Raw genomic sequence first — 12,624 nt, forward strand, 5'->3', positions numbered from 1 at the left:
TTATCACCAATCATTAGTCCTGGCAGCTACGACAAGGGTACACAGCAGGCATTGCTGGAATCATGGTATTGCTCGGTCACCATCACATTGACAAAGCAACAGGGAAATATCCATAGTTCAGGAACTACTGCTGGTAATACTGTCAGTAATGTAGACTAGGTTCTAAAGTATTGCTTCTACTTAGTCATATGAGAGTCTGCCGTGGAGCCATAGCGGTTAGTGACCAAACATAGCCAATGCAAATCAGCTCTCCACCAGAAGGGAGAAAGCTGGCTCCTATGAGAAGCTGCACTGGAAATCCATGTCCAATGAGCCTTGTCATGTTACTAGCCAGACCTGGGTCTTAACCAAAAATGAAGATAAAGACTCCAAATAAATTATGACTGCTCATCTCAACTATCATGAAAAAATTTTTTTACAAAAAGAAAATTGCAAGACTGATTTTAAAATCAATTAGAAGTGTATTAGAAAACGGTGTCCTGGACCACTGATGGCTAGCAAAGCAATCCAAAGAGATCATAAAGTTATGCCATTCAACCCAAAATACATAAGCATAAAGGTAGGAGCACTGATTATTCAATAAATTTAATGGCACCAAAAATAATACAGCATCCTGATCTGGTAACGTAAAAATATGTTGGTAAGGAAAGTTGCGTTCCTGCCCAGATGATGGTAGAAGTAGAGCTCCCACGCATTTTGCCTTTAGCGCGGTGGTGTTCTCCAAATTCATAGACCCCAATCTGCAGACAGCTGTGTAGGAACTCTTCATCCTCAGCAGGACAGAGCTAGGCACTGTTTGGCTGCGAGTGAAGCCCTTAAAGGGTAACCGTCGTTTTATTTATTTTTGTCATAAATCAATAGTATACGTTAAATAAGAAACTTTTATAATAGATCTTCTCAGGAAATCTGATTCTTTTTCCTCCTTAATGGGTCAGTCATTTTCAGAAATCTCAACTCTTGGGTAAAATCTGTGTTCATTGAAGACAGATGTTTACATTACTGAAATACAGTGGCGTAACTAGAGTCTGATGGGCCTCGGTACAAGATTTGGACCTGGGCACCCCCCATCCTAATTATATGTCTTCCATTCTGGAATATATATCCCCCATCCTGGTATAGATATCCCGGGCCCCATCATTGTATAGATGTACCTTATCCTGAGCCCCATCCTGGTGTGTGTGTGTGTGTGTGTGTGTGTGTGTGTAAACCCGGCAGGGCCTTCATTTCTTGGCGGAGGCTACAAGATGGCAGTGGGTCGGCCTCCTCCCTCCAACCCGGGTTTTCCAGTGGCTCTTGCAACAGGTCCTTTAAAAACCCTTCATTAAGGATTAGTGGTGTTCAGTGTTGGGAGCTGCTAGGAGCATAGCAGGAAACTCGGCGGGCCTGTGAGCAGCTGAACCCACGCCTGGGAAGGCTCTGCACCTGTCAGGCTCTAAGCGGCCCTGCATCCGTTGCCCCCGGCAACCGTTGTTATGGACTTGTGTTAAGCCGGCTGCGAACCGGAGGACTTTCTGTTTACCTGTAAGTTTTGCTGAATAAAAGCTGCTTATGTTGGACTTGCTTGGGTCACTGCCTCAGTTACTGCACGGTGTGAACACCGCTGCCCTACAGTTTGGTGGAGAATGCGGGCATTGTGACTGAGGCATACCCCACCGGCAGCTGCATGACCACAATCTGGCCTGCCACTTTTCAGCTCCACCCTGTGGACAAAATGGAGGAGCTGTTAAAGCAGTTGGTACTCACCCAGCAGCAGCAGCTGCAGGCTCAGCGGCAACTGCAGGAGCAGCACCAGAGTCTCCAGCGGCAACAGCAGGAGCGGAAACAGCAGCGCATTCAGCAGCAGCAAAAAACAAATTAAATGATGCTTCAACAGATTGCTGCCCTGCGGAAAACGGCCACAACGACGATCCCGGAATGTCGAGAGGCCCGGGACAAGGTTCGCTTAGCGTTGAGGAAGATGGGACCAGAGAATGACGTGGAAGCCTTCCTGACCATCTACGAACGCACAGCAGAGCGGGAAAACCTACCAGCTGGCCTGTTGGTGGAAGTGGTGGCTCCGTTTTTGGTCGGCAATGCCCAGAAGGCCTACTTCGACCTCAGTCGGGAGGACTCGCAGTACTACCAGAGGCTCAAAGGTGAGATCCTTGCCCAACTAGGGGTCAATACATACGTGAGGGCTCAGCTCTTATTTTCATGGGCTTTTGTGGAGACCCGACCCGCCCGGTCTCAGGCTTATGACCTTCTGTAGCTGGTAAGGAGGTGGCTCCAGCCTGAGACTTTGACTCCAGCCCAGATGGTGGAGAGGGTGGTGGACGACTGGATGGTGTGGACTCTGCCGGCTGCTATCCAACGTTGGGTGGGGCAAGGGGACCCCGGCACCCTCGACCAGGTGGTCAGCCTGATCAAGCGGTACTCGGCCACTCAGGACTTTATACGGAACTCTGCCTCCTCAAGGCTGTCACGCCGGACCCTGACAAACCAGGAACCGGAAAAAGGGTCGCATCCCTCTGCTGAGGACAGTCAGCACCGTACCCGTGCTGAAAGGGAACCCCGGAGTGAGTGGCAGGAGACCGGTTCCCTCCCAAAAGGTCATAAGATCCAACATTACCTCCACTATTAGGTGCTGGTTTTGTCAGGGGCGGGGACATGTGGTTGCTAACTGCCCCCTGACTACAGAGCCTATGGACTGCGGGTATAACCGCCGGGTCTCACTGTACACCCGGACCGTCTGCACTGCGAGTGCCGAACCCCAGACAGTGAACCCCAGCTGTGCCAGGTACTGGTTAATGGGTACCCAACGGAGGCCCTCTTATACTCGGGCAGCCTAGTGACTTTGGTACATGAGTCACTGGTGGCAAGAGACAACCCCAGTGGACGGACAGCCGGGGTTGTGTTTATCCATGGGGACCTCCTAGAATACCCAACCACGGAGGTAGTGTTGTCCACGCCATGTGGGGACACGAAACGTGGTGGGGGTGATGATGACTCTTTCCTATGGGACTGTGTTGGGAAGAGACATGCCCTGTTCTGGACTCTGTGGAAAAACAAAAAAACACTCTTCCCCGGTAAAATGTATTATGGGTGCTGTTCCCGAAGAACCAGAGTCAGGGGTACCTGCCGTAGGGGTGTCCAACCTAGGACAGAGTGTAACCCGATAGGTTTCCCCTAGAGGTGCTGGCAGGAGAGGTCTAGGAGACCCCATTGATCCCCGAGCTGGAAGTGTCCCGGGGCACGTTTGGGACAACTCAGCTACAGGATCCCACCCTGACTCGGCGCGGAAAAGGGTGTTAGAGGTAAATTATGTGCTCAACAGCCCGGTGTAGATACTGTGAATCCACGCATGGTGGTCAACGGTGAGTTTCTCTATAGGGTAGACAAAATCAGGGACCAGGTCGTGGAACATTTAGTGGTACCCCAGTCGTACCATCGGGCGGTTCTGGAGATGGCACACACACCTGCTGGGTGGACACTTAGGGGTTAAAAAGACTCAAGAGCGTATTTTACAGCGGAGGTTCAAAAGTACTGCGAATCCTGCCCCGAATGTCAGCTGACCTCACCCACCCCAAGCTTTCGTAGCCCATTGGTACCTCCGCCAGTGATAGAAGTACATTTTGAACGGATTGCAATGGACTTAGTAGGGCCCATTGTAAAATCAGCTTGTGGCCACCAACATATACTTGTGGTTGTCGACTGTGCCACCCGGTACCCGGAGGCTATACCGCTACGCCACACCTAGTCGAAACTGATTGCATCGTAGCTGTTTGCCATGTTCTGTCATCTTGGGCTACCTAAGGAGATCCTGACTGATCAAGGGACCCCTTTTATGTCCAAGGTGACGAGAGAACTGTGCAAAACTGCTAAAAATAAAACAATTGCGCACCTCGGCGTACCACCTTCAAACCGATGGGCTAGTAGAATGGTTCAATAAAACCCTCAAGTCCATGTTAAAAAAAGGTGGTTTCTAAGGACGGAAGGGATTGGGACATGTTACTACCCTATTTGATGTTCGCCGTCCGTGAGGTACCCCTGGCTTCCACAGGGTTCTCTCCCTTTGAGTTATTGTATGGCAGACCCACTAGGGGCTGTTGGGACATAGCCAAAGAGACGTGGGAACAAGAACCGACTCCACATAGAAGTATAATTGAACACGTGGCTAGTATGCTGGACCCGATCGCGGCTGTCATGCCCATCGTGAAAGAACATCTGTTAGATGTTCAGGCAGCACGGAGGCGCACAAATAATAAGAGCCACGGTCAGGTCTTTTAACAAGGGCGATCGGGTGGTAGTACGTGTACCTTCAGCAGGGGTGCGTCCGGGGGAGAGGTCAGGATAAGTGATGCTCTCACTAAACAGCAGCGGACGAGGCTCGCTCGCTGGTGCAGCAGAATACCGACTTGTCCTCAGAGCTACCGGGTAGGACTTCGGTTCTCCAACATGACATTGTCACCGAACCTGGGTTAAGGGTACGAATGAGACCATACCAGGGACCCGGAGGCAAGCCAACACGGCTGAGGTAAAATAAATGCTTCAGTTAGGAGTCATCGAGGAATCACGAGTGAATGGGCTAGCCCCATCGTACTGTTCCCAAAACTAGACGAGTCGTTACTCTTCTGTAACAATTACCGGAAATTAAATGAAGTGTCGAAGCTGGACCTTTGTCCAACACCAAGGAGAGGAAGGTGCGAGTCACCAGGTGGTTTCTGTCACTGCAAAATTTCAGTTTCTCTGTAGAAGTCGCAGGCAAACACGGATGCCTGTCCCTGGCACCCTGTATGGTGACAAATGTTCAACCGCACAAGTTTGAACACAGGGGGGGATATGTGAGGCAGTGACTGGGATCTTATACGAGGGACGGTATATATCTCCCAGAATATGTACAGAGACCTATTAAACCCATTGGAGTGCATTGCAGTCACAGACACAGCTGCGGCTTCAATGCAGGAAGGAGGGTGAGCATTGACCTGGTCAGGCTATCTAGCTAAGGCAGGTTAAGGAAAATCCGGCAGGTCCTTCATTTCTTGGCGGAGGCTACAGGAAGGCAGTGGGGCGGCCTCCTCCTTCCAACCCGGGTTTTCCAGTGACTCTTGCCACAGGTCCTTTAAAAACCCTTCATTAAGGATTAGTGTTGTTCAGTGTTGGGACCTGCTAGGAGCATAGCAGGAAAATTCGGCGGGCCTGTGCGTAGCTGAACCGACGCCTGGGAAGGCTCTGCACCTGTCAGGATCTGAGTGGCCCGGCGCGGCCGTTGCCCCCGGCAACCATTGTTATGGACTTGTGTTAACCCTTCTGTTAACCGGAGGACTTTCTGTTTATCTGTAAGTTTTGCTGAATAAAAGCTGCATAGTGTGTGTGTGTGTGTGTGTGTGTGTGTGTGTGTGTGTGTGTGTGTGTGTGTGTGTGTGTGTGAATATATATAAATATACAGGGTAGGTGGACAGAAAGTGTAATAAGGTTATGAAGGCGGAGATTTATCAAACATGGTGTAAAGTGAAACTGGCTCAGTTGCCCTTAGCAACCAATCAGATTTCACTTTTCATTCCTCACAGACTCTTTGGAAAATGAAAGGTGGAATCTGATTGGTTGCTAAGGGCAACTGAGCCAGTTTCACAGATCTAGTTTTCACAGATAGATCTCCCCCAAATCTGTTTTCTTTTCAGATCTTTCAGATAACACATAATGGCAAATAATTTAAATACAGATCAAAGTAAATGGATTTTAACAGAGTATTGGAAATCTCAAAATGCTGAAACCGTTAGAGCAAATTGGGTTGAAACATTTGGTACTCAAGCCCCAAAGAGACAAACCATTTACCGCATTCGTGACAAATTCAATGCCACTGGCTCAATCCTTAATGCTCCAAAAACTGGTCGACCCAAAACTGTCTGTACAGAAGATAATAAACACCTTGTTGCTGAAACATTTGTTCAGAGTCCAAAAAAGTCCACCAGAAGAGCCTCTTTGGAATTGGGAATTTCACGAGCTTCTATCATGCGAATCCTGAAATATATTGGGTGGAAAGCTGATCGTCCACGTCTAATTCATGGTTTATTGGAGGATGATCCAGACAGGCGGCTGCAATTTAGTGTTTGATAAATCTCCCCCTTCATAACCTTATTACACTTTCTGTCCACCTACTTTTGGACCACTCTGTATATATATATGTCCCTATGTCCCTTATCCTGAGCCCCATCCTGGTATATATCCCCCATCCTGGTGTGTGTGTGTGTGTGTGTGTGTGTGTGTGTGTGTGTGTGTATGTATGTATATAACCCTTGTCCTGCGCCCCATCCTGGTCTATATGTCCCTTATCCTGCACCCCATCCTGATCTGTATATCCCTTATCCTGCGCCCCATCCTGGTCTGTATATCCCTTATCCTGCGCCCCATCCTGGTGATGTGTCCCTTATCCTTTTTCACTGTTTGTTTCATTGCAGCCATTTGGTAAATTCTAAAAAGTTCATTTTTTTCTCATTAAAGTACACTCTGCACCCCATCTTGACTGAAAAAAACAGAAAAGTAGAAATTTTTGCCAATTTATTAAAAAAGAAACTGCAATATCACATGGTCATAAGTATTCAAACCCTTTGCTCAGTATTGAGTAGAAGCACCCTTTTGAGCTAGTACAGCCATGAGTCTTCTTGGGAATGATGCAACAAGTTTTTCACACCTGGATTTGGGGATCCTCTGCCATTCTTCCTTGCAGATCCTCTCCAGTTCCGTCAGGTTGGATGATGAACGTTGGTGGACAACCATTTTCAGGTCTCTCCAGAGATGCTCAATTGGGTTTAGGTCAGGGCTCTGGCTGGGCCAGTCAAAAATGGTCACAGAGTTGTTCTGAAGCCACTCCTTTGTTATTTTAGCAGTGTGCTTAGGGTCATTGTCTTGTTGGAAGGTGAACCTTCGGCCAGGTCTGAGGTCCAGAGCACCCTGGAAGAGGTTTTCATCCAGGATATCTCTGTACTTGGCTGCATTCATGTTTCCTTCAATTGCAACCTGTCGTACTGTCCTTGCTGCTGAAAAAACACCCCCTTAGCATGATGCTGCCACCACCATGTTTCACTGTTGGGATTGAATTGGGCAGGTGATGAGCAGTGTCTGGTTTTCTCCACACATACCGCTAAGAATTATCATCAAAAGTTCTATCTTTGTCTCATCAGACCAGAGAATCTTATTTCTCATAGTCTGGGAGTCCTTCATGTGTTTTTGAGCAAATTCTAAAATATTGTTTAAAAACAGGCAGTGAAATGTTTTACCTCACAAAATGAATCCTCTGTGATCCCCTGCTGTCATGTCTGTATTGTCTTTTGCTTCCCCCCCCTGCCAAGGAGCTGTGGTATGTTCCGTACACGGTCAGATACAGCCAATTTTTAAAATTAAATTTTGTTCGTGGGATAACCCCTTTACTGCACCATCACCTCTTGGGCGGTGCCTGAGCAACATTCTCTTTCACTGTGTTTGTCAACTACTGAATTGCCAGGTACTGTCCTGTTTCTGTCTTTGAACCTGTTTCCCGCTACCCTGGGGGCTGAATACGCAGTCCTGAACCCTGAATCTGTACCTGTATCTGATCTTTCTGGTTTCTGCCACCCTGGGGGCTGAATACCCAGGCCTGAACCTGTACCAGTGTCTGTCCTTGTCTGAATTAGAACCAATTCCTGAACTTGTTTGTTTTTAAGTCTGGATCTTTTCCTAAATTCCCTGTGTTAGAATCTGTACTTATCTCTAAAACCTGCAGTGCCTGAACCAGTACCTATCTCTAATGTGTTACCTCTGTGCTACATTAGCTGTTTGCTTGTACACTTGCTGCTTCATTGTAAGTACCTTGTGTGAATCTGGCTCTGCCTGTCTTGTGTGTACCTGTCCTTATGTTCGTCCTGTGTAAACCTGACCCTGTCTGTTCTAGGTGAACAGTTCCTGTTTGTCCAGTGGGCACCTGCGGCTCCCTGCCTGTCGGCACCTGCGGCTCCCTGCCTGTCGGCACCTGCGGCTCCCTGCCTGTCGGCACCTGCGGCTCCCTGCCTGTCAGCACCTGCGGCTCCCTGCTTATCGGCACCTGCGGTCGAGTACCCCCTTGCCAGAGACTTAGTTCTTCCTGAAGCTGTTCCTGCCTCCTTGGGGGCTGAATACCCAGGCCTGAACCCTTGTGAAGCTGTTCCTGTCCATCTAGGCTGAACTGGGTCCTAACCAGTCCTGTATTCCAGTCGTACCTGCCAGTGAACCAGCTCTTCCTAAAGCTGTTCCTGCCCGTCGTCCTGTCTGAACTGGTTTTTACTCCTTCCTGGCTGTGAATCAGCCGTGCCAGTCTGTATACCTGCTTGAGGGTCAGCAGCCATGTGTTCGAGATCTAACCTCGAGTAGCACCTGGTCTCGCACCCCCACTTCCCCTCGGCTCTCCTCCGATTGCAGCACCGTCAGTTGGTGTGCATCCGAGGTCAGTCTCGGTGTGGCATTTAGTCACGCCCCTCCAGCCTCTCCTTGGTCCACGGCACAGTGGGACCATGATCCACGTTCGCGTTAAACAGTCCAAGCGCGAGCGTAAGAGCCATTAATTCCACAGCGCTTTACAGACATCATCATCACTGTCCCCATTGTGGTTCACAATCTAAATTCCCTACCAGTATGTCTTTGGAGTGTGTGTTGGTTTCCTCTGGGTTCTCCGGTTTCCTCCCTAACACGGGGATAACATACAAACTCCTTGCAGATGTCATTGGTGGGATACTGGGCTTTGCATAATCTCTTTTGTGTTTCCAACCTTCATATTCTAGGGCAGTGTGAATAAGTACATGGTATAATATTCATATGGGGTTTGCTAGGAGGGGAGGTGATTTCTGAAAATAAAGGGCTTAAAGAGATTATATTACATATTTATTAAATACTAGATGGTTGCCCGATTCTAACGCATCGGGTATTCTAGAATATGCCCCATGCAGGATGTGACCCCCCCCCCCACCCCCATATAATGCGCCATGCAGGATGTCGCATCCCCCGTCCGTTATAATGCCCCATGCTGGATGTGACATCCCCCCCTCCCTTATAATACCCCATGCAGGATGTCACATCCCCCCCCATAGTGCCCCATGGAGGATGTCACATCCCCCTTCCCTTCTAATGGCCCCTCCACGATGTCACACTTCCCCACCCCACCATTTAATGCCCTATGGCCCCACACAATAAAAAAAAAAAAAAATCCAATACTCACCTCACTTGTCAGCTGCTCCTCTGGACTCCAGCGTAGCCCGCATGTTCCCGCTGTGCGCTGTGACCGGTCAGGAGAGAGCGCGGTGTAAAGACGTCACCGCGCCCTCTGACCTGACACGTCACACAGCAGCAGCGGAAGACACAGGAGCTGCTGCGCAGGCACGGGGACGGGTAAGTATGACGCCGGGGTCCTGAGCGAACGGGGGGGGGGGGGGAGGGGGAGAGGAGAGGGGAGGGGAGGGGGGGGTAAGTATGGCATCGGGTGCCGGGGTCCTGAGCGAGCAAGGGGGGAGGGACAGGAGGAGAGGGGAGGGGCGTCACTTTTACCGTCCGGAGATAAGCGGCCGTAGCCGCTGATCTCCCGACAGTAGCCGCATGGGGGTCAGCGGCGCCTCCGGTCGGGGGACGTATGCTGCGAGCAGCCGGCTTCATCTCCCGGCTGCATCGCCGCTCACCTCCGTGCGGCAGATCAGCTGCTAACGGCCGCCATCTTTTTGTGAAATGCCGCGTCGCTGATTGGCCGCGGCTGGACCAATCAGCGACGCCGGATTTCCTAGACAGACAGACGGGATAAGACAATTATATAGATAGATATTGGCCCTGATTCACTATGACTGGAGTTTCTTACACCAGTCTTAGGCTATGTGCCCACGATGCAGAATTGAAGCAGAAAATTTCCGCAGCGTTTCTGCATGTCCTTGCCAGTAAAAACGCATGCTTATTTTACATGCGTATTTTACATGCGTTTTTGAAGCATTTTTACTTGCAGATTTGCCATGCGTTTTTCAATTGCATTGTGAAGTCATATCCGCAACATGTGCACAGCACATGTGGATTATCATTGGGGACCATGGGGCATGTATTACCAAGCATTTTTAAAGCTTTTCCGCAGTGGAAATTCCGCATCAAAAATGCTAGAAAAACGCATAGTGGGCACGCAGCCTTAATGAGAGGTGTGCCAGAATAAGATGCTCTGAATTAAGAGGCACGCACCACTTGATGAATTTGGCACATTTTCTCAGTGGCGTGTGCCTTGTCTGACCGGAGTAACATTTCTAGATTAAGAAGTACCACCACTTTTTATGAATTCGACACCCATCCCGCCTCGGCTCCTCCTCAGTTTTGCCCATTTTGTCAAAGCTGCATGAAACTGATGTGAAAATGCCAAAAGTCACAGGTTATCCAGTTCAGAAATAGTTTTCTTCCATTAATTGTCCCTACATGACAATCCGGAGATGATAATGCTGATGACCGGTCAGTTGGGTTATGTTCTTCTGGATTATGTTCTGTCTATGTGTAAAGATGTTTCTATACCTAATAAACAGTGTGAGAGCCACGATGGGTTTCTCTACAGTGTAAAAAAACAGATTATCTTTTATGTCCTTTATCACGTCTTTATTTGCTTTCTTTTTTTTTTCCCATCAGCTAAAGGAAGTGAATTCAAAGAAGATCTTGAAAGCTATGTTTTCCTATGTGTGGCCCAAAGACCGGCCTGATTTACGAGCAAGAGTTGCCATTTCCCTTGGGCTTTTAGCAGGTGCAAAGGTAAGCAAGCTTGTGGCCTTTATCCGGAAAACCATTAATCATGTCCTCTGGGAGGCTGGAATAAGTGTCGGTTTGTGGGAGGAGGTGACCCTAGTGGGTCATATTCATTTTATTTTTTTATTTTTTTTAACTGTTTCAGTGGCACATTAGTTTTTTCAGTATTGGTTATTTTGTTTTAAGTTCCTAAATCTTCCTCCTCTAATGCTCATAATCTAAAGGCAACAGCAGATACCTGTGCAGCTTGTTTTTTAGTGATTAGTTCTCTCATTAGGTTGCTTGGGAGCAGACTGGAAGTTGTACTGTAAGATGCATGCTGTACCTAGCATACAGACTTATTACCACTAGACGTGGAGTTTCTTCTAATGTTCAATTGCGCAGTATTGAAGGCCTGCTGGAAAACCATGTCCTGCTAATCAAACATGAAAAAGAGGACAACAGCGGGATCTTTAGGATTGAAACCTCTATTACCATGAGGATAACCTGAAGCCCTGCATCCCCAAAATGTCATATAACAGAACAGCCCCACCAGATTTGCGTCATTCTCCGCCCATCCCTTCCACCATGCTAACATTTATCTGGATCTAAGGCATGCAATCTGTTGAGAGCAGCGGGAACTCTTCATCACCTTAATAAGTTAGCAGAGGAACTTGGCAAGAATAGTGGGTTGTCAGTAATGGGAGTCAATGGGCCTTGGGGAACAGAGTGAAATTTTTAATAAAACAATATAAACATACATGCATATTTCTAAGGGAAGAAACATTCCCCAAACCATTCTATAGCATTTAATAATGCACAGTATGGAAGCAGGGCGTTCCTATCTGATAATCCTCTGTCTTGAGACAAATGAGTTAGAAGCCTTTAGGCGCTCTAATGGTAGTCATCGAGCTTTCTAAGAATTGCCAGGTGAGGGCGACTCGGAGACTGTGTTTTAGAGGGAGTTTAGCATTGTCCCTCCTGTTGATGAGTCCATGTTACAATTGACCTAGGATCTGCTAGGATGATGGATGCGCATATAAAATGCCTTCTCTTTTCTGAGGACACGTAGAGATGAAGGTTAGGCTTTGCATGGATGTTTTGGCACACAATGCTTTGTCAGGCATCATTGCTTCAGACATAACAGCAGACGGTGGGAAATTGCAGGTCCCGCAGGTTTGCACTAAACTGCGACGTGATAGGTTACTGTTTCCTTTGAGACTTCCATTTAAAGGTCCTCAGGATAATGTCAGATTATTTCAGAATACTCCGGTCCTGAGACTGGGAATGAAGTGTCTGGAGCGTCCCCACGTCTTGTCACTGTTTCATCATGTCATGGCTTCTTTTTATTGTTTCTCACCATTAAGATCTACTTTGCATAATTTTCTGGACTGTACCCTTTTCCACCGCCTGATTGTTCTCATTAAGCCCATTTTATTGATTGTGTGCTGGTTTCCATAGTCCTACATGACAGACTAAAGGGGGGCTGGATAATGCCTTATCCAACATCACTAGTTGTCTGGATTACGTTGCTTTGATATGGGAAATTGATCAGGGGATTTGCTTTCATTGCCATCATTTTCTTTCTTACATAAGGATAAATTGGGTGTTGCTTTTGTTCTTCTAAATCAGTACAGCGAGGAAATAATACATTGTCTTCTCACCCTATATACAGTAACTGTTCAGGTGATTTACCCTAAATTCAGCACCTGTTATCATTCCTTGTAATGCTACCACAATGTCTCACCCTTTCTAAGACAATGACAGAGCCTCTAACTAGGAACTGGCACATTGGATTGAAACAAAGACTAACGGGGTGTTTATTACATGTGGAGGAAAACTGATTCACACAGGTAGACTGTGAAATGTCCTAGTGTAAGAGATAGTAATAGATATTATATCAGCATT

The 12,624-nt window shown here is 47.9% G+C and overlaps 1 protein-coding gene across 1 annotated transcript in view; it reads left to right on the forward strand.

Moving 5' to 3' along the window:
- Window positions 1-12,624, forward strand: part of ABCB7 (ATP binding cassette subfamily B member 7) — a 127,023-nt gene that overhangs the window by 38,144 nt on the left and 76,255 nt on the right. Inside the window, exon 4 of the mRNA XM_073641019.1 lies at window positions 10,624-10,743. Coding sequence (XP_073497120.1) covers window positions 10,624-10,743 — 120 coding nt within the window. The remainder of the gene's footprint in view (window positions 1-10,623; window positions 10,744-12,624) is intronic.

Source organism: Phyllobates terribilis, unplaced genomic scaffold, assembly GCF_046119375.1.
Source record: "Phyllobates terribilis strain yellow unplaced genomic scaffold, ASM4611937v1 Scaffold_7__3_contigs__length_470593459, whole genome shotgun sequence".
In the NCBI taxonomy this organism is placed as follows: Eukaryota; Metazoa; Chordata; class Amphibia; order Anura; family Dendrobatidae; genus Phyllobates; species Phyllobates terribilis.